Source organism: Budorcas taxicolor, chromosome 9 (genome assembly GCF_023091745.1).
Source record: "Budorcas taxicolor isolate Tak-1 chromosome 9, Takin1.1, whole genome shotgun sequence".
NCBI lineage: Eukaryota > Metazoa > Chordata > Mammalia > Artiodactyla > Bovidae > Budorcas > Budorcas taxicolor.
The window spans coordinates 73,090,352-73,110,411 of record NC_068918.1 but is presented as its reverse complement, the minus strand read 5'-3'; the positions used below and the strand labels follow the sequence as shown (position 1 = coordinate 73,110,411).

The following is a 20,060-nucleotide window of genomic DNA, read 5'->3' as shown; positions in this document are numbered from 1 at the left end:
TCTCCATCTTTGGTTGCAAAGAATGTAATCAATCTGATTTTGGTGTTAATCATCTGGTGATATCCATGTGTCGAGTCTTCTCTTGTGTTGTTGGATTAAATGAGGCCAAATGCTGTCTTTGCCACATGGCTACCTCTCAATCAAGACACACAAACTATGATTGACTTTTACCAAACCACACAAAATAAAAGATGATGTTAGATTATAAACAGTTGCCAGGACTGCCCTGGTGGTCCAGTGGTAAAGAATCCACCTGCCAATGCAGGGAACACGAGTTCCATCCCTGGCCCAGGAAGATCCCACGTGCCATGCAGCAGCTAAGTACATGTGCCACAAATACTGAGCTCTCACTCTGAAGCCCATGAGCCACAAATACTGAAGCACATGTGTCCTTAGAGCCTGTGCTCTGCAAGAGAAGGCACCACAATAAAAAGCCTGCACATTGCAACCAGAGAGTAGCCCCTGCTTGCTGCAACTAGAAAAAAGTTGACCAAGGAACAACAAAGACCCAGCACAGCCAAAAATTTTAAGTAAATAAACAAATAAAAATTTTTCTAAATTAGGCAAAAGCTCTTTTTTGCAACAAGCATGTATTAAAAAGTAGCCACAAGCCAAATACTCAAAGTTCAATATTTTATGTTATACTATAATACCGAACTTGATAAAGTATTAGATTGGCCTTTAACAAAACAATAGTTTATCACTAAAATAATATATCATCTACAGTTAAACTTATCAGAAAAAAATATCTTGGAGATTTTAAAACAAAACTATCATTAACTCACCCTCTCAAGATGAAATGTATTCAGCAAAATAGGAATCATCCATTAAATCCTGACTGTCTCAAACATAATTTCAAATAATGGTAAAGTAATACATGAAATAATATGTGCAATGTTGAGTATTCTATTCACTGGTAATCAAACATGTTTGCAACCAGAAGACACCCTAGTATTAATATGTGGGGCATTGCAACATAATCTGACATAAAAACACAATAATAAATTATATTTACTATGTCATATAGATGAGGAACTCTATTATGTACACAGCACTGACGTATAAAGACACAGGGCACCCTTAGACACCAAGAATTCCTCAGTGAGGCAGATTCCTCTTCAAGACCCAGAGACCCTGTCAGGAAGTGAGGGAGGGAGAAGCTTGCCCTGAAACCCCCTTCTTCAGCCAGAGAGTCCAGAGTGCTCCTCCACCTACTTCAAATTCCTGTCGCAAAGTCCCTGTGTCATAATAAACAGTCAGCAAAAAAGAGGAATGAAGATTTTTTTGACATATCTGAGTAGAAATGTTAGGCAATGGATGGCCTTTTAAACATAGAAAAACACAAAAATACAGAACGTGGGCAGTGGAAGTCTTAAACGTCAGCAAAACTCTTGTAACATGAGAGCAAAAAGTGAAAGTGTTAGTCACTCAGTCGTATCTGACTCTCTGCAACCCCAAGGACTTAGCCCGCCAGGATCCTCGGTCCATGGGATTCTCCAGGTAAGAATACTGGAGTAGCCATACCCTCCCCCTAATAGCAAATGATAAAAAGAACTTGGAACTCATCATCTTGTATCTCAAGGTTCTGCCCAAATACCCTCACCCCGTGCCCTTGAGTTATCACGGCTTAATCACCTTGGTCGCCGATCCTTCACTTCTGCAGCGATTGCACCCCAGCGTTGGTTTAAACCTGCCAGCTTGTCCTTCAAGAAGCTTCCATCTGTCGGGGAGAGTTTCTGTATAATCCCATCCCCCGTTCTGTTTAGTGCTGCAAAACTCGGCTGGTGGCTGCTGATCCCCTCCTCGAGTTCCTGTAATAGAGAACCACTCAAGATTAACTCCACTGCTAAATTAAACTGTTCTGAGGCAGTGAATCCATTTAGGTACCATGGCGTAGTGTCAGTATAAGTGTTAGAGAAACAAAGCCCTGGAAAGATATTTTATGTATATGAAAAAGGCATTTTTAACACTTTAATTACATTTCAATCAACAGATTAAATGAAATCTATTTTGAAATCTAACCCACTCTTATGAATGTCATCAGGCAAAATACAGCAAAAGAGAACAGCCTAATAATACAAAATAAATAACAGCTTTTTATATTGACACATAAGCATCAATCATGCTTGATTAAAATGAATTCCTTATCCTCTAAACATGGGCTTGAAAGTGTCTCTTAAAAAACTGTTTAAACCCTCTACTCCCATATATTATTATGTCTTACCATATGTAAGTAAACCTCAGTGTGCATTTTATTGAGACATTGCTTCACTGGTCTGTAAATTTTTAAGCAATGGATTAAGAAAGGATATTTTAAAGTCAAATTTAAGTACTTCTCTATGACTCTAAAAATAAGAAAAATGTATTAACATATTGATGAGAAAATAAAAGCATTCTCTAACTCCTCATAAACCTTCTACACTAAATATATTTTAAAAATTTAATAAAAGAGAAAATATTCTCAACAAGGGTAAATTGAAATTTTAACCATTATTTCTAAAGACCTATTACTGTCAGCAGAACTGATTTAACTATTGTGTTCTATTTTCCCAAGACTGAATTAGACATACATGAGCAGCTGCCCTGATATAACTCAAAAATAATTTACTTTTATAATAATGATCAATGATACAAAGAAAAATAAGATCTCTAAGTGTTTAACTATAGAAAATAAAGGTGAGGTATACAGATATCTTTTTGTCCTTGATAGTCTTGAGCATAAAATTTTATAAGTTCTGAATATAAAATTTTAAAAATAAAATTGTTTTGATATTTTTCAAATATTATTTAAATTTCTTTAAATTCCTAATTTAAATTGAAAGACTATTTTTTTCATAGACCTTTAAAACTGAAAACTAGAACTGGAACAAAAATAACAGATGGTCTGTATACCCCTGAAAAATTAATACTGTAGGCCCCTCCTTTTAAAACCTGTCTTAAACGGTGAATACTAAATAAGCCAAGTTTTCAGCACATCCCCAGCCTCTTACAGAAAGCACTCACCTGCTGATGTATCCTGGCCTTCTCTAAGTCCAGGCCACCATCCTGAGCAAAAGTACCAGCCAGTAACTCTTCAGCTTCTGTTATCCAGTGTGTGAGGTCATTAAGGTCACAGTGGAACTGTCTCCATTCCTCCATAGCCCTATCAAAATAACTAAGGGACAACAAACAAAATAGGTTTCCAAACTTTCCAGGACCATCTAGAAGCGATTTTCTAAAAAGGAAATTTAAATTTCATTTAAACCAAAAGCCTCAAAATGAGTGAATTCACAGCTCACTGCTCTATAAGACCAGTTTTCGTAATGGATTACTGTTAATGATTCCTCTTACAGAAACATGCATCATACCAAGAGTAAAGCAATCTGCATATACCTCCCCCCTCACATCATGCACACAGACACACACACACTAGGCAGTTTTCTAATTGAATAGAGAGGCATCTCTGGCTGCAAAAATCAAGATAGATTAGCTGCAGGCATGTTAGCCCACCCAACTTTGAACACTTAACATTTTAGATATCATGAAATGTATAATATGATTAATTACTTTATTCTCTGAGGAAAAAATTAGGGGATTTTATTTCCAAAACACTTAGTTCCCAGCTAGAACAAAACTTAAAGGCCAAAACACATCAAAATTCCCTTGCAGTCTATTAACTCTGTGCTACAGACTGAATTGTGTACCCCCCCAAAATCCATATGTCGAAGCCCTAACCCTTAACATGACTATATTTGGAGACAGGGTGTTTAGGGAGATAATTAAGGTTAAATGAGATGATAAGTTTTAGTTTCTCAGTCATGTGCAACTCTTTGTGACCCCAGGGACTGTGGCCCAGCAGGCTCTTCTGGCCATGGGATTTCCCAGGCAAGAACACTGGAGTGGGTTGCCATTTGCTTCTCCAGGGGATCTGCCTGACCCAGCGATTGAACCCACATCTCCTGCACTGCAGGTGTATTCTTTACCATCTGAGCCACCAGGGAAGTCCAAATGAGGTCGTATCGGTCACTAATCCCATAGAACTGTTGGCCTAATAAGAGAAAGAGACATAAGAAATCTCTTTCTGTGTGTCTCTTTCTGTCTGTCTGCTACTGTCTGTCTGTCTGTCTCTCTCTCTGCAAGAGCACAGAGGAAAGACATGTAAGGTCACAGCAAGAAGGTGTGTCCTGCAAGCCAGGAAGAGAAGCCTCACCAGAAACTGAGCTCTGCTAGTACCTTGATCTTGGACTTCCAGCCTCCAGAACCGAGAGAAAATAAATGTCTGTTGTTTAGGCCATCTGCAGTCTCTTATTACGGCTGCGCTACACTTAGCAGCAGCAGCAGCAGCAGCAGCAGACTAACGTATACTCTGTGCTGTAACTAACCTGGTGTGTCTCACTGATCAGAACACACAGCAGGATGGGAGAAGCTGCAAAGCTCAGGCTAGACAATGAGACAAAGACTGCTAAGACTTCTATTCAAACCTAACTTGTTAGAAACGAGATAAAGTCAGACTCCAGTGCTTGTCGTATCCGGGACAAAATAAAATAAATATGAAGAGGAAAAGCTTTCTTGGCTTGGAATCCTATGTCATTTCTGTCGACCTTTTTATTTAGAGTAGTGGTACCAGGAGAAGTTTAGAAGAGATCTCAGAAATTTTAGTGACAATACAAAATAGTTTGTAATAAAAAGGTAATATTAATATTTTAAAAAGCAATAAAATGGTCCCTAACATTGCTAACTGCTAAATAATGTTTATGTTTCCTTCTTCCATGAAAAACATTTTGAAAATTCAGTTAATATTTGCTGAGTGCCCACAAGGTTACAACATTCTATTGGGCATGACAAAAATAAATGCACTTCAAACAAAACATGATGAGAAGATATTAAGATAATCTTCACTATCATTTGTAAAAACACAGCAAACATAAATTCTGAGATGGTGAAGTGTGAATAGAAAATATTGCTAGAAAGGCTGCTCCAAAGACTGAGAATAGAAATGTTAAACTTAGTAAAGGTAATTACCATCAAAACAGAACATAAATTCCAGTAAATCTAAGCATAATACTTGTGGATTTTATATTTTAAAAAAAAAAACACGACAGAAAGATCCATGTTCAGATGGGATTCAAAGAACTATCTCATCCTCTCTAATCCAGCCAGCTTTTATGGGAGGCAGCAGGGAACTGCAAAGGACTATGGACTTCCAGAGACTCATAGGACTCAAAGTACAAGTCTTACCCCATCTATGGTTTGTATTTGAAACAGAAGCATGTAAGTTTACTGTCTCTAATATTCCAACTTGATATATTCCCTCCCAAACTCATCTTATTGCAAAGGAGGCATAAAGGAGTTCTCAAAGAAAGATATCTGATTATTTTCAAAGTATTTATCTTTTACCACAGATCAATAATACTAAAAAAAAAAAAAAATTCATAGGCAAAACAGCATAGAGAACTCTTGTAGACAAATGGACTTGGTGGTCACCAGGTGTAATTATCACCTATAACTGAAACCATGTAAGCACAGAATATTTGCCATTGCCTTGATGTTCTATGAAGAGAACAGAATAGAAAGGAGTGCTCTCAAGTACTGCCTTTAAAACTAGATATACAGGAAAGGGGGGAAATAAACATTTTAGGATAGGTTACCAAGGTTGGAAGAGGAAAGCAAGACAAAAATTAGAGGTATGAATAAGAACGTAAACAACTAATGCATCCAAGTGCTGGGCCAAACCAAATAAGAGAGACAACCTCCCAGCAAATGAAATCTAGCAAGCACAGAAAAGAAAATAATAAAATAAAAATGTGATAGAGAAGAACTTTCTAACATAAGAGAACACTGTCCTGTGCTCAATTAAAAAAATATCTAGGAAAAAAACTACTTGCTAAAATTTTTATAATCACAAAAATGGCATGAATATTGGCAATCAACATAATCCACAACGTCCTTGAAATTCTGACACATTAGCCAGACGCATATATGCAAATAGGATAAGTGAAAAAAGAAGAAACAAAATTATATATACAACTGATGTATCATAAGAAAGGCTAAGAAAACATGTTATACCCATATACTGAGGTGTACACACACACACACACACACACAAATAAACACAGCGCAGAAGGTGCAGAAGAAACTTAACATACATCAATTCTACAAACGAAAAAAAAGCACAAAAGTGCCGAGCGATAGTCCTAGAGAGAAAGATGTAGACAAATCTTCAAAACCTTACTGAAGACACAGAAAGGATCCAAATGAATGAAAGAATACATTTCAAATTGACCGTTTTTTCTAAGATTGATTAAAATGACTAAAATTTTACTGGAAGAATAAATATAGAAAAAGTATGAATTTTAATGTTAGAATAATTAGAGGAAACTTACTGTGATGGATTTTAAAAATTTATAATGCTTTGAAAATGAAAATGCTATGGTATTAGATTAAAATTGATGGTGTGATAAGGTGGAATTAGCAAAATTAAATAAATATAAAGTAGAAATGCCTTTAAGTGTATGATAAAGGAAATATCACCAATGATACTTTCTTGGCGGCTCAGATGGTAAAGCGTCTGCCTACAATGCAGGAGACCCAGGTTCGATCCCCGGGTTGGGAAGATCCTCTGGAGAAGGAACTGGCATCCCACTCCAGTACTCTTGCCTGGAAAATCCCATGGATGGAGGAGCGTGGTAGGCTACAGTCCATGGGGTCACAGAGTCGGACACGACTGAGCGACTTCACTTCACTTCACCAATGATAATGGAGAGCTGGATTATTCAGCAAAATGTATAGAGAAAATTGGCTGCTCATTTAAGAAAAACAAAGCAAAATACAACGGATTAGTGTTTCTTAACTCAGGCTCCACAAAAAATGTCAGCTGGGAAGTGTTCAAGACGTAGATATGCGTGGCCTCTACTCTTGCTACTAAAGAGCTGGTGGTGTATACAGACATAGAGAATGGACTTCTGTTTGCCATGAGGGAAGAGAGATGGTGGAGGGACACATTAAGAATTTGGGATTAGCAGATGCAAACTACTACACACAGAATGGATAATCAACAAGGTCCTACTTTATAAGGAACCATAATGATAACGGCAAAGAATTTTTAAAAAGAGTTCATATATAGAAACACCAAACCTGTTCTGTGAAAAATAGCATGCGTGTTTTGATAGTTCAGTTCAGTTTAGTCACTCAGTCGTGTCCAACTCTTTGCAACCCCATGACTGTGGCAGCTCAGGCTTCCCTGTCCATCACCAAATCCGGGAGCATGCTCAAACTCATGTCCATCGAGTCAGTGATGCCATCCAACCATCTCATCTTCTGTTGTCCCCTTCTCCTCCTCCCTTCAATCTTTCCCAGCATCAGGGTCTTTTCCAAGGAGTCAGTTCCTTGCACCAGGGGGCCAAAGTATTAGAGCTTCAGTTTCAGCATCAGTGCTTCCAATGAATATTCAGTGTTGATTTCCTTTAGGATGGACTGGTTGCATCTCCTTGCAATCCAAGGGACTCGCAAGAGTCTTTCTTCTCCAACACCACAGTTCAAAAGTATCGATTCTTCAGCACTCAGCCTTCTTTATATTCCAACTCTCACATCCATACATGACTACTGGAAAACCATAGCTTTGACTAGACGGACATTTGTTGGCAAAGTAATGTCTCTGCTTTTTGATATGCTGTGTAGGTTGGTCATAACTTTTCTTCCAAGGAGGAAGAGTCTTTCAATTTCATAGTGGCAATCACCATCTGCAGTGAATTTTGGAGCCCAAGAAAATAACCTCTCTCACTGTTTCCATTGTTTCCCCATCTATTTGCCATGACCAGATGCCATGATCTTAGCTTTCTAAATGTTAGGTTTAAGCCAACATTTTCACTCTCCTCTTTCACTTTCATCAAGAGGCTCTTTAGCTCTTCTTTGCTATCTGCCATATGAGTGGTATCATCTGTGTTTCTGAGGTTATTGATATTTCTCCCGGCAATCTTGATTCCACCTTCTACTGCAACCAGTCTGGCATTTCGTATGATGTACTCTGCATAGAAGTTAAATAAGAAGGGTGACAATATACAGCCTTGACACACTCTGTTCCTGCTTTGGAATCAGTCTGCTGTTCCATGTTCAGTTCTAATGTTGTTTCTTGACTTGCATAGGAGGTCAGGTAAGGTGATCAGGTAAGGAGACCAGTAAGGCAATCTGGTATTCCTGTCTTTTTAAGAATTTTCCAGTTTGTTGTGATCCACACAGTCAAAGGCTTTGGCATAGTCAATAAAGCAGAAGTAGATATTTTTCTGGAACTCTCTTGCTTTTTTGATGATCCAGTGGATTTTGGCAATTTGATCTCTGGTTCCTCTGCCTTTTTTAAATCTAGTTTGAACATCTGGAAATTCTCCATTCATGCACTGTTAAAGCCTGGCTTGGAGAATTTTCAGCATTACTTTGCTAGCATGTGAGATGAGTACAGTTGTGTGGTAGTTTGAGCATTCTTTGACATTGCCTTTCTTTGGGATTGGAATGAAAACTGACCTTTTCCAGTCCTGTGGCCATTGCTATGTTTTGCAAATTTGCTGGCATATTGAGTGCAGTGCTTTCCCAGCATCATCTTTTAAGATTTGAAATAGCTCTCAACTGGAATCTTATCACCTCCACTAGCTTTGTTCATAGTCATGCTTCCTAAGGCCTACTTGACTTCACATTCCAGGATGTCTGGCTCTAGGTGAGTGATCACACCATCATGGTTATCTGGGTCATAAAGATCTTTTTTGTATAGTTCTGTGTATTCTTGCCACCTCTTCTTAATATCTCTGCTTCTGTTAGGTCTATGCTGTTTCTCTCCTTTATTGTAACCATCTTTGCATGAAATGTGCCCTTGGTATCTCTAATTTTCTTGAAGAGATCTCTAGTCTTTCCCATTCTGTTGTTTTCCTCTATTTCTTTGCATTGATCACTGAGGAAGGCTTCTTACCTCACCTTGCTATTCTTTGGCACTTTGCATTCAGATGGGTATATCTTTTCTTTTCTCCTTTGCCTTTCACTGCTCTTCTTTTCTCAGCTATTTGTAAGGCCTCCTCAGACAACCCTTTTGCCTTTTTGCATTTCTTTTTCTTAGGGATGGTCATGATCACTGCCTCCCGTACAGTATCATGAACATCTGCCCATAGTTCTTCAGGGATTCTGTCTATCAGATCTAATCCCTTGAATCTGTTTACTACTTCCACTGTTTAATAGTAAGGAATTTGATTTAGGTCATACCTGAATGGTCTAGTGATTTTCCCTACTTTCTTCAATTTAAGGCTGAATTTGGCAATAAGGAGCTCATGATCTGAGTCACAGTCAGCTCCCAGTCTTATTTTTGCTGACTGAATAAAGCTTCTCCTTCTTTGGCTGCAAAGAATATAATCAATCTGATTTTGGTATTAACCATCTGGTGATGTCCATGTGTAGAGTCTTCTCTTGTGTTGTTGGAAGAGGATGTTTGTTATGACCAGTGCATTCTCTTGGCAAAACTCTGTAAGCCTGCTTCGTTTTGTACTCCAAGGCCAAACTTGCCTATTACTCCAGGTATCTCTTGACTTTCCATTTTTGCATTCCAGTTGCATATAATGAAAAGGACATCTTTTTTGGGTGCTAGTTTAAGAAGTTCTTGTAGGTCTTCATAGAACTGTTCAACTTCAGCTTCTTCAGCATTACTGGCTGGGGCATAGATTTGGATTATTGTGATATTGAACAGTTTGCCTTGGAAACAAACAGAAATCATTCTGTTGTTTTTTGAAATTGCACCCAAGAACTGCATTTCAGACTCTTGTTGACTATGAGGGCTACTCCATTTCTTCTAAGCGATTCTTGCTCACAGCGGTAGATATAATGGTCATCTCAGTTAAATTTGCCCATTCCAGTCCATTTTAGTTCACTGATTCCTAAAATGTCAGTGTTCACTCGTGCCATCTCCTGTTTGACCACTTCCAGTTTGCCTGGATTCATGGACCTAACATTCCCAGATCCTATGCAATATTGCTCTTTACAGCTCTCCATAAGATGGTGGAGTAGAAGGATGTGCACTCATCTTCTTCTGTGAGAACTCCAAAATTACAACTCGCTGCTGAACAATCATCAACAGGAGAATGTTGGATCCTACTGAAAAAAGACACCCCACAACCAAGGGTAAAGGAGAAGCCCCAGCAGGACAGTAGGAGGGGCAAAATCACGTTTAGAATCAAACCCCATACCCACCAGAGACGCTTGAAGGGCTCAAACAAAACTTGTGTGCACCAGGGACCCCACAGAGACTGAGCCAGACCTGCCTCTGCATGTTTGAGTGTCTCCTGTGGAGGTACGGGTCAGCAGTGGCCTGCTGCAGGGGTTGGAGCTCTGGGTGCAGCAGACCTGGGTGTGGCATAAACCCTCTTAGAGAAGGTCACCATTAATCCCACCAGAGAGCCGCCAGAACTTACATAGGACTGGGGAAACAGACTCTTGGAGGGCACAAACAAAATCTTGTACACACCAGGACCCAGGAAAAAAGAGCAGTGACCTCACAAGAAACTGACCTATACTTTCCCATGAGTGTCCAGGAGTCTCCAGTGGAGGCATAGGTCAGTGGTGGCCTGCTGCAGGGTCGAGGGCACTGAGTGTGGCAGTGCATACACTGGACCTTTTGAAGGAGGTCGCCATTATCTTCATAACCTCCACCATAGTTTGGTCTCAGGTCCAACAACAGGGAGGGATCACAGCCCTGACCATCAACAGCAAACTGGATTAAAGATTTACTAAGCGTGGCCCCACCCATCAGAACAAGACCCAGTTTTCCCCACAGTCAGTCTCTCCCATCAGGAAGCTTCCATAGGCCTCTTATCCTTATCCCTCAGGGGGCAGACAAAATGAAAACCACAATCACAGAAAACTAATCAAACTGATCACATGGACCACAGCCTTGTCTAACTCAATGCAACTATGAGACATGCCATGTAGGGCAAGGCAAGATGACAGATCATGGTGGAGAGTTCTGATAAAATGTGGTGAACTGGAGAAGGGAATGGCAGACCAATTCTTGCCTTGAGAACCCCATGAACAGTATGAAAAGGCAAAAAGATATGACACAGAAAGATGAACTCCCCAGGTCAGGAGGTGCCCAATATGCTACTGGAGAAGAGTACAGAAATAACTCCAGAAAGAGATGGAGCCAGAGCAGAAACAATGCCCGGTTGTGGATGTGACTGGTGATGGAAGTTTTGATAGGGATTATATTGAATCTGTAGTTTGCCATGGTTAGTACGTACACTTTAACAATATTAACTCTTCCAATCCATGAGCACAATATGTCTTTCCACTTATTTGTTGTCTTCAGTTTCTTTTATTAGTATCGTATAGTTTCCACAGTAAAAGTCTTTCACCTCCTTGGTTTAATTTATACTTGGGTCTCCTATTCACTTTGATGCATTTGTAAATAGGATTTTTTTTCTTAAAGTTCTCTTCCTGAGAGTTTGTTATTAGTGTATATAGATGCAACAGATTTCTGGATATTAACTTTGTATCCTGCAACGTTACTAAATTTATTAGCTCTAGTAGTTTTAGACGGAGTTTTTAGAATTTTCCATATATAGTATCAGTCTCGTCAGTAAGCAGTGTTGAGGAAACTAGACAGCTACATGTTAAAAAAAAAAAAAGGAATCTAGACCATTTTCTCACACTATATTCAAAAGTAAACTCAAAATGGATTAAAGACTGAAGTGTAAGACCTGAAGCCATAAAGCTCCTAGAAGACAATATAAGCAATATGCTTTTTGACATAGGTCTTAGCAGTATTTGGGGGGATGTGTCTCCTCAGACAAGGACCACAAAAGCAAAACCATACAAATGGGACTACATCAAACTAAAAAGCTTTTGCACAGCAAAGGAAACTATCAACAAAATGAAAGGGCAATCTGCCACCTAAGAAGTTACTTGCAAATGACGTCTGACAAGGGGTTAATACTCAAAATACGTAAAAAACTCACACAACTCAATATCAAAAAATCAACAATCCAATTAAAAAATGGGCAGAGGCTGAGGAGACATTTCTCCATAGAACATATACGAAAGGCCAACAGGTTCACAAAAAGATGCCCAACGTGTCATTAGGGAAATGCAAATTAAAACCACAATGAAATATCACCTCACACCTGTTAGAAAGACCATCATGAAAAAGGCAAGAAATAGCAAGTGCTAGTTTGGATGTGGAGAAAAGAGAATCCTTGTCCACTAGTGGTAGGAATGTAAATTTGTACAACCACTAAGGAAAACAGTAAAGAGGATCCTCAAAAAATTAAAAATATAACTACTCTGTAATCCAGCAATTTCACATCTAAGAATACATCCAAAGAAAATGAAAACTAACTTGAAAAGATATCTACACCTTCATGTTCATAATAGCTTTACTTACAATAGCCAAGATATAGAAGCAACTTAAATATCCATCAACACATGAATGGATAAAGAAGGTGTGTGTGTGAGTGTGTGTATATACAAATATGTATATGATATATATATATATATATGCACTTAGCTGTAGAAAGAATGAAACCTTGTCATTAGCAACAACATGGATAAACCAAAACGGTATATGCCAAGTGAAACAGGTCAGAGAGAAAGACAAATACTGTATGTCTTTACTTATATGTAGAATATAAAAACAAAAGAAACAAATATAACAAAACAGAAAAAGAGTCACAGATACAGAGAAAAAACTAGCTATCACCAGAGGAGAAAATGGTAAGTGGAATGGGCGACACAGATAAGGAAGGATTAAGGGAAACGAACTACTAGTATGAAATAAACATGTTACAGAGATTTAACGCACAGCACAGGAGATCAGTCCTGGGTGTTCAATGGAAGGAATGATGCTAAAGCTGAAACTCCAGTACTTTGGCCACCTCATGCGAAGAGCTGACTCACTGGAAAAGACCCTGATGCTGCGAGGGATTGGGGGCAGGAGGAGAAAGTAACGACAGAAGATAAGATCGCTGGATTGTATCACCAATTCGATGGACATGAGTTCGGGTAAACTCTGGGAGCTGGTGATGGACAAGGAAGCCTGGCATGCTGCAATTCATGGGGTTGCAAAGAGTCGGACGTGACTGAGCAACTGAACTGAACTGAACTGAACTGAACAGGGAATATAGTCTATAATATTGTAATAATTTGTATCTTACATAATATGTAAAAATATTGAATCACCATGTTGTTCACCTGAAACATAATATTGTAACTCAACTATGCTTCAATAAAAATAAAGTACATATGAATTTACAGGTCTTTTAAACAATTAAATATTAATTTAATTTGCACATACCCTTTACGATCATTGTACATTCTATTAATTCTGTCCCATTTTGCATTCAACTGAGTAAGTGTATCCCGAATCTGAATAGCTTCAGGTCCGGAAGCTTCAAGGATAACATCTGGTTGTTTTTCATGAATGACTGCAATCTGCTCTCCGAGTTTGTCCAGTTGATCTTTGATATTCTACAAAGATATTTTCATAAATTAACAAAAGCCAGCAAAGAGATATAAGAATGGAATCACGAGACCAAAAATTTATATTGAACAAGTTACTTAAAAATAATGAGACATAATTGCTGCTCATCAAAACTGGCAACTTTTTAAAAAAATAATATCCAGTACAGGCCAAAGCAGGTATGCTTTGAGGTATGCTACATAATTTCCTAACAGCAGGGAAAAACATCCTGTGACGTTCCAAGTGGCAATTGTACAGGACATAAAAAGCTTTAATAATATTCTGTAAAGGTAATGAAGTGTTTTAAAGCTAGAAATTACATATACTTTCAAACATCTAATAATGCTAATTTAAATGACAAAACTGAGTTACCAGATAAACCTATCAACTCTATCAGCGTTTATTATGACATGCTACAAAAATGCAATCAAAATATGAGTCTTGATGATATCAAATAGTTTTTGCAAATTACCTGAAAACTTTCAGACCCCTAATTAACTTACAATCAACATGATATTCCATTTCCAACCACTAGACAATCAAATCATTCGTTCTAGGTGGTAAGATAAATGCTGACATTTCTCATCAAATGACAATCAAGTTTCCAATATAGGAATAAAATTTGTGCGTCTGTTTGACTTTAAAATATCTCTGATGTTGCCAAAAACACTGTGTACATTTAAAAATCCATACCAACTATTAATAAATTAAAATGTTTGACAGCATTTCATTGGCAGTATAGGAAAATTTGTTTTTCATACATATTACTAATTCCTTGGCACAAATGTAAAAGGCTAAAGACCATTTAAGTAGGTACAGTGACAAATTCCTTGCTTTATTTCTATATTAACTGCAGGTATTCAAATGTACTGCCTGGATATTTACCTTCAGAGAATCTTCCTGAAAGGAGAATTCTTCATAGACAACAGAGCTTAGCTCTGGAGTATTAAGTGATAATTCAACATCATCCATGGAAAGTAAAACTTTGTTAATTTCAATCAGATAATCTGTGGGAAGGGGTGGTGATCTAATTCCAGAAGCGAGCTGACTTGTTCTCTGTTGAATAGGGACTGCCTGTATAGACATCAATAATAGCAATACACATCTCTTAGAATATCCCCACAATGAACAGCAGTAAGTAAAAAACTTTTTAAAAAATCAACATTATTTTGTGGAGAAATTCAATACCATAAGCAGAAATTTTAAAACTTGCTTTAATTTTTTAAAAGTTTCCCTGCACTGCTATGGAAACCATTAACAATCTCTCTGTAGCCTGCTGTTAAAAGGCTTAAATAAGCTGTTAATGCTTGAAAGGATTTTCTTTAAGACTTACACCACTAAACTCATTTAGAAAATAGGAAAGCATAATGACTCCTTTCCAAAGTTATTGAAGAAATGAGAATGTGCTGCAAATCATGAAATTCTGTATGAATTAAAAATTTTAATACCATTGTTATTATTAATAATAATAATACCATTATTATTACACTCTATTTTTTTTTGAATTTCACAATTAGATTAAACACTTCTGGGCCTTGCTGGTGAAAAAGTAAATAAGGGTGAAACATGTATTTGTAATATAAATTGCAAATGCAATGGGAGGTTTAATTAAAATAATATCCAGGCAATTCAGTATATAATCTTAATCTTTGAGAACAATAAAACACAATATGAATGCCCTACATAAGATGACAGGTCCTACGATGCTAAATTCAGACAGGTTCTAACTTAGGTGCACAGTTATTTATCCTAGTGTAGGATTTTCTGTATCCTCTAATCAGAGCTTTCTAAACAGTAAAGTGCTCTCTGGGATAGGCCATTAGTCCCTGGGTTCAAGTCCTTTACTCTTTGACAGCTACCATTTAATAATTGCTGTCTACTGCTTGCCAATGGTCAAAGAGCATCTGACTCATGAATTAGGGTAGTCTCCTTGACACTTTCACCAGATTTCTATATTGAACTTCTGAAAAATGGTCCTCCTCTGAAAACTCAAAGATGACACTGAAAAGGCTTTCCTGATGGCTCAGTAGAAAAGAATCCACCTGCCAATGCAGGAGACACAAGTTTGATCCCTAATCCAGGAAAATCCCACATGCTATGGAGCTGCTAAGCCCGAGTGCCACAACTGCTGAACCTGTGCTCTAAAGCCTGAAGTTGCAGCTACTGAGCCCACGTGCTGAAACTATAGAAGCTCGTGCGCTATAGGGCCAGTGCTCGGCAACAAGAGCAACCACTGCAATGAGAAACCCACACAGCATAACTAGAGAAAAAGGATGTGCAGCAAAAGAGACCCAGTACTACCCAAAATAAATAAATAAACAATATTTTTAAAAAGATGACAGTGAAAATGGTCATAACTGAAAATGGTTACAATTCCTAAACGAGACCTAAAACCAAGATTAAAAACAGTGACTGATTAGGATGGTGTTGACTCTTGCAGTCTACATTTATGTGTCTCCTACAATTTGATAAACTGACTTTCACCAATTGATAGGCAGTCCTGGGTAGCCAAGTGAGAAGCAAGTCCACTGATTTCCTAACTGTATCCACAGGTTTGTTTCTACCTGACACTAATATTAATTTTATTAGACTAATGCCACACATTCAAATTTCAGTCAGAAAACATGTCTAGGTATTTACTTGTATGTCTAAGAAGGCAAATTATGCATTTTAATATAAAAGGCTGAAAAAAAAATGCGTACACTCAGGAACCAATTTTAATAAAAAGATGTGAAATATTTCTTAACAATACCTTTTTTCAGATTTTAATTTTAAACAGGCCAATGTTTTGGCACATCATAAAAGGAAACTCAGTTGTTCCTCTTCTTAACTTTAAGGAAAAAGTAAAAAGGCACAAAGAAAGTACTTAACAGGTTGAGTAATCACAGCAAAAGAGTAAAAAAACAGGGACCTGTTCCCCTACTTGGCTTTCGCATCTATCAACCAGTGTCTTGCTCAGAGAACCTCTGTTTTTTCAAGACCCAAAATTACTCCAGGCCTCCAGCTATATTTGATCTGTGCTTGTAGGACATTCAACTTTATAGTATTTTCCTTATTAGCAACACTAAACATCATACGCCAGATTGTCTTTTTCAATCTGCAATGTTGGATGACTGGTGAGAGTGACTTGTATGCCTTAACAACCACTACAAGGTGAGGAATTCTGTGCTGTTTCTTCAGTTATACAACAGACTGTGATTCTGCAAGGTCACATGTATCCGATTCAAGGTGAACTGGGCAGGTCAATTGGTATTGTAAACAGAAAGTTCAAAGGGTTTTTCTTTTAAAAAAAAATTGTTCATTAAACACTGTATTCTTCTATTAATGCATACATGCATGCTCAGTCACTTCGGTCGTGTCCCACTCTTTGTGACGCCCTGGACTACAGCCCACCAGGCTCTTCTGTCCATGGGATACTCCAGGCAAGAATACTGGAGTGGCTTGCCATGGCCCCTCCAGTGGATCTTACCAACCCAAGGATCAAAACCAAGCCTCCTGCATCTCCTACATCGCAGGCAGACTTTTTACCCACTGAGTCACCTGGAAGGCCTTTCTATTAACACTATACACATAATCTAGGATTTCCTGAGTGAGCCTCTGTACCCTTGCAGAAGCAGCAAGGCCATCCAAGATTCAAATATAAGCTTACTATAGTCCCCAAATAGGTGTTATCCCAAGAGAGTGATCAATCAAAACACCCAAGGAGAAAAATAACATCCTCAAGATCTAACCTAGACTTTACTTCTCAATATTTTTATTTTTAAAGAATTCAGCTAGAACACAAAAATACACATATATACAAGGTAGCACTAAAATTAGACAATACTACATGATGCACCTCATGTCATACTGCAACCTAAATTCCAGATACATTAAAAAATTGATTTTAAATGACACCTTACAAACATGTCCCATGGGCAGAGGAGCCTGGCGGGCTGTTGGCCATGGGGCCCAAGAATTAAACATACCTTAGCAACTAAACCATTACCACTATTACAAACATTTTCTAAGTTTTGTTTTTATCAATCATAGGGAAAACTTGGGGCTTCCCTAGTGGTTCAGACAATAAAGAATCTGCCTGCAGTGCAGGAGATCTGAGTTTGATTCCTGGGTCCAAAAGATCCCCTGGAGAAGAGAATGGCAACCTTTTCCAGTATTCTTGCCTGGAGAATTCCATGGATAGAGGAGCTTGGCAAGCTACAGTCCATGGGGTTGCAAAGAGACGGACATGACTGAGAACTAACACCAACACACATAGGGAGAACTTGGAACTAAACAGAGTTGAACATTCGTCAACTCTCTGGAGGATAAGGACAGTTTTTTAAAAAAACTCAAAAAGGAAAAACCTAGTCACGTGTGGCTAAACAAAAATTTTAAATGGCTGTACATTAAAAGTAGAACAATCAAAAGATAAAAATCAATAAGATGATACTTTTAAAGCAAATATGACAAGGTTAATAGGTTTAGTTTAAGAAGATCTAGCATATAATTTAAAATAGCAATACCCTATTAATTTAAGCACACGAGAAAAGGACATTCAATATATATTTCAAATAAGAAAATGAGTCCTTTTTTGAGTTTACATTCATAATTTTTTAAAAGCCACCTATATCACTTTGTAGGAGAAACCACGTGAAAGGCAGAAGATGAAAAGGGAAATGCTAGGAGCCCCTCTGTGCTCTAGGGAAGTCTCTGGAAGCCTCTGACCTAAGGGGTTATTTATATTTTAAATACGGACAGAAGAGAAGGAGGCACTGAGGATGAGTGTGATCTTGACTGAAAGCTTAATGTCCCTTCCCTGACAAAAACTAAGGACGCTGATTATGATGTGTCAATGTAGATTCATCGGTTGTAATACACACACCTCTCTTGGGCAGGATGTGGATAAAGGAAGAGGCTGTGTATGTATTGGGGGTGAAGGGACAGGGTGTATGCAGAAACTCTTTGCTGTGAATCCAAAGCTGCTCTAAAAAATAACGTCTATTTTTTTAAAAAATCAAACAAGAAATTTAATATTCCTTCGCAATAGGCTCTGGTTCCCCACTGCCTGTCACCTCCTTTTTTGGCAATAGGCTCTGGTTCCCCACTGCCTGTCACCTCCTTTTTTCGCAATAGGCTCTGGTTCCCCACTGCCTGTCACCTCCTTCCATTTTCTCTCTTCACCAATCTCCACCCAATTCTCCGCTCACTCCTTTTCCCATTTCCAACCTGATTTCATAAGGAGGTTGAAGTGAAAAGTGAAGAGAAAGTGTGAGTAGCTCAGTCATGTCCGCCTCTGCGACCCCATGGACTGTAGCCCGCCAGGCTCCTCGCTCCAGGGGATTCTTCAGGCCAGAATACTGGAGTGGGTAGCCATTCCCTTCTCCAGGGGATCTTCCCAACTCAGAGATCAAACTCAGATCTCACTGCAGGCAGATTCTTTACCATCTGAGTCACCAGGGAAGCCCAATAACGAGGTTAATCCGAATGAAAACTCACTGAAGAGGAAGCGAAAGGATTTTTTCAGCTAAAATCCTTCCCATGCTCCAGCTTTCTGTAGGTGCACACACCACCCAATCCTTTCTAGGCCCTTTCCCCACCTCCTCTCATCCACATAAACTTTTTCAAATCATTTAACCGAGGGTAAAATATTGCCCATAGCATGCAGTGGCTCACTGCTCACCCGAAAAAAGAGAAAAGAAAGAAAAGGAGAGAAAACAAGTCCTGTAAACTGGTGGTCCTCAATGCTGACTGTACCTTAGACTCATCTATAAAGTTTTCTTTTTCAAGTCTCCACGCCTAGGCACAACCTGAAAGAATTTGATTTAACTGGTTTGAGGCTTGATTTTATTTAAGCCACTCAAGGGATTCTAATGTTTACAGTTAACAGTTTTAAAAACTATAGATTTGAAGAATATAGGTCAATGTAAGAGGGAAAAAATGCTTTAATATTTTTAAATCATTTTATTTATAATAACTAATGTTAGTGAAGTCAAAATGAAGCCACCCTGTAATAGTATACATTGGGCTTTCAAAAACCAAATGTATTTATGCATTAAAAGTCTAAAAATTATCTGTATTTTGGATCATTAATGATTTCTGATTTGGGACCCAAAGATGAAGTACCAGAGATTAAAGATACCTTTAAAAGCAACAATTAAACAAACAACTATAATATAATCTAAAAGATGTTAGAAATAAAAATGGAAACAAGTCTTAAGAGACAACATATTTTTAAGATAAAACTCACACCAGGGAACAACAATAAAATGATGCGTTTGAACTGTGGTGTTGGAGAAGACTCTTAAGGGTCCCTTGGACTGCAAGGAGACCCAACCAGTCCATTCTGAAGGAGATCAACCCTGGGATTGCTTTGGAAGGAATGATGCTAAAGCTGAAGCTCCAGTACTTTGGACACCTCATGCGAAGAGTTGACTCACTGGAAAAGACTCTGATGCTGGGAGAGATTGGGGGCAGGAGGAAAAGGGGACGACAGAGGATGAGATGGCTGGATGGCATCACGGACTCGATGGACGTGAGTCTGAGTGAACTCCGGGAGATGGTGATGGACAGGGAGGCCTGGCGTGCTGCGATTCATGGGATCGCAAACAGTCGGACACGA

At 38.3% G+C, this 20,060-nt stretch overlaps 1 protein-coding gene across 1 annotated transcript in view; it reads right to left on the bottom strand.

Annotated features, from left to right (window-relative positions):
• The window catches only part of UTRN (utrophin), a 543,338-nt gene that overhangs the window by 300,556 nt on the left and 222,722 nt on the right, over nucleotides 1-20,060 (bottom strand). Inside the window, exons 39-42 of the mRNA XM_052646047.1 lie at nucleotides 14,345-14,533; nucleotides 13,295-13,467; nucleotides 3,004-3,154; nucleotides 1,636-1,811 (exon numbers count right to left, since the gene is read on the bottom strand). Of these exons, the coding sequence (XP_052502007.1) occupies nucleotides 1,636-1,811; nucleotides 3,004-3,154; nucleotides 13,295-13,467; nucleotides 14,345-14,533 (689 nt within the window). The remainder of the gene's footprint in view (nucleotides 1-1,635; nucleotides 1,812-3,003; nucleotides 3,155-13,294; nucleotides 13,468-14,344; nucleotides 14,534-20,060) is intronic.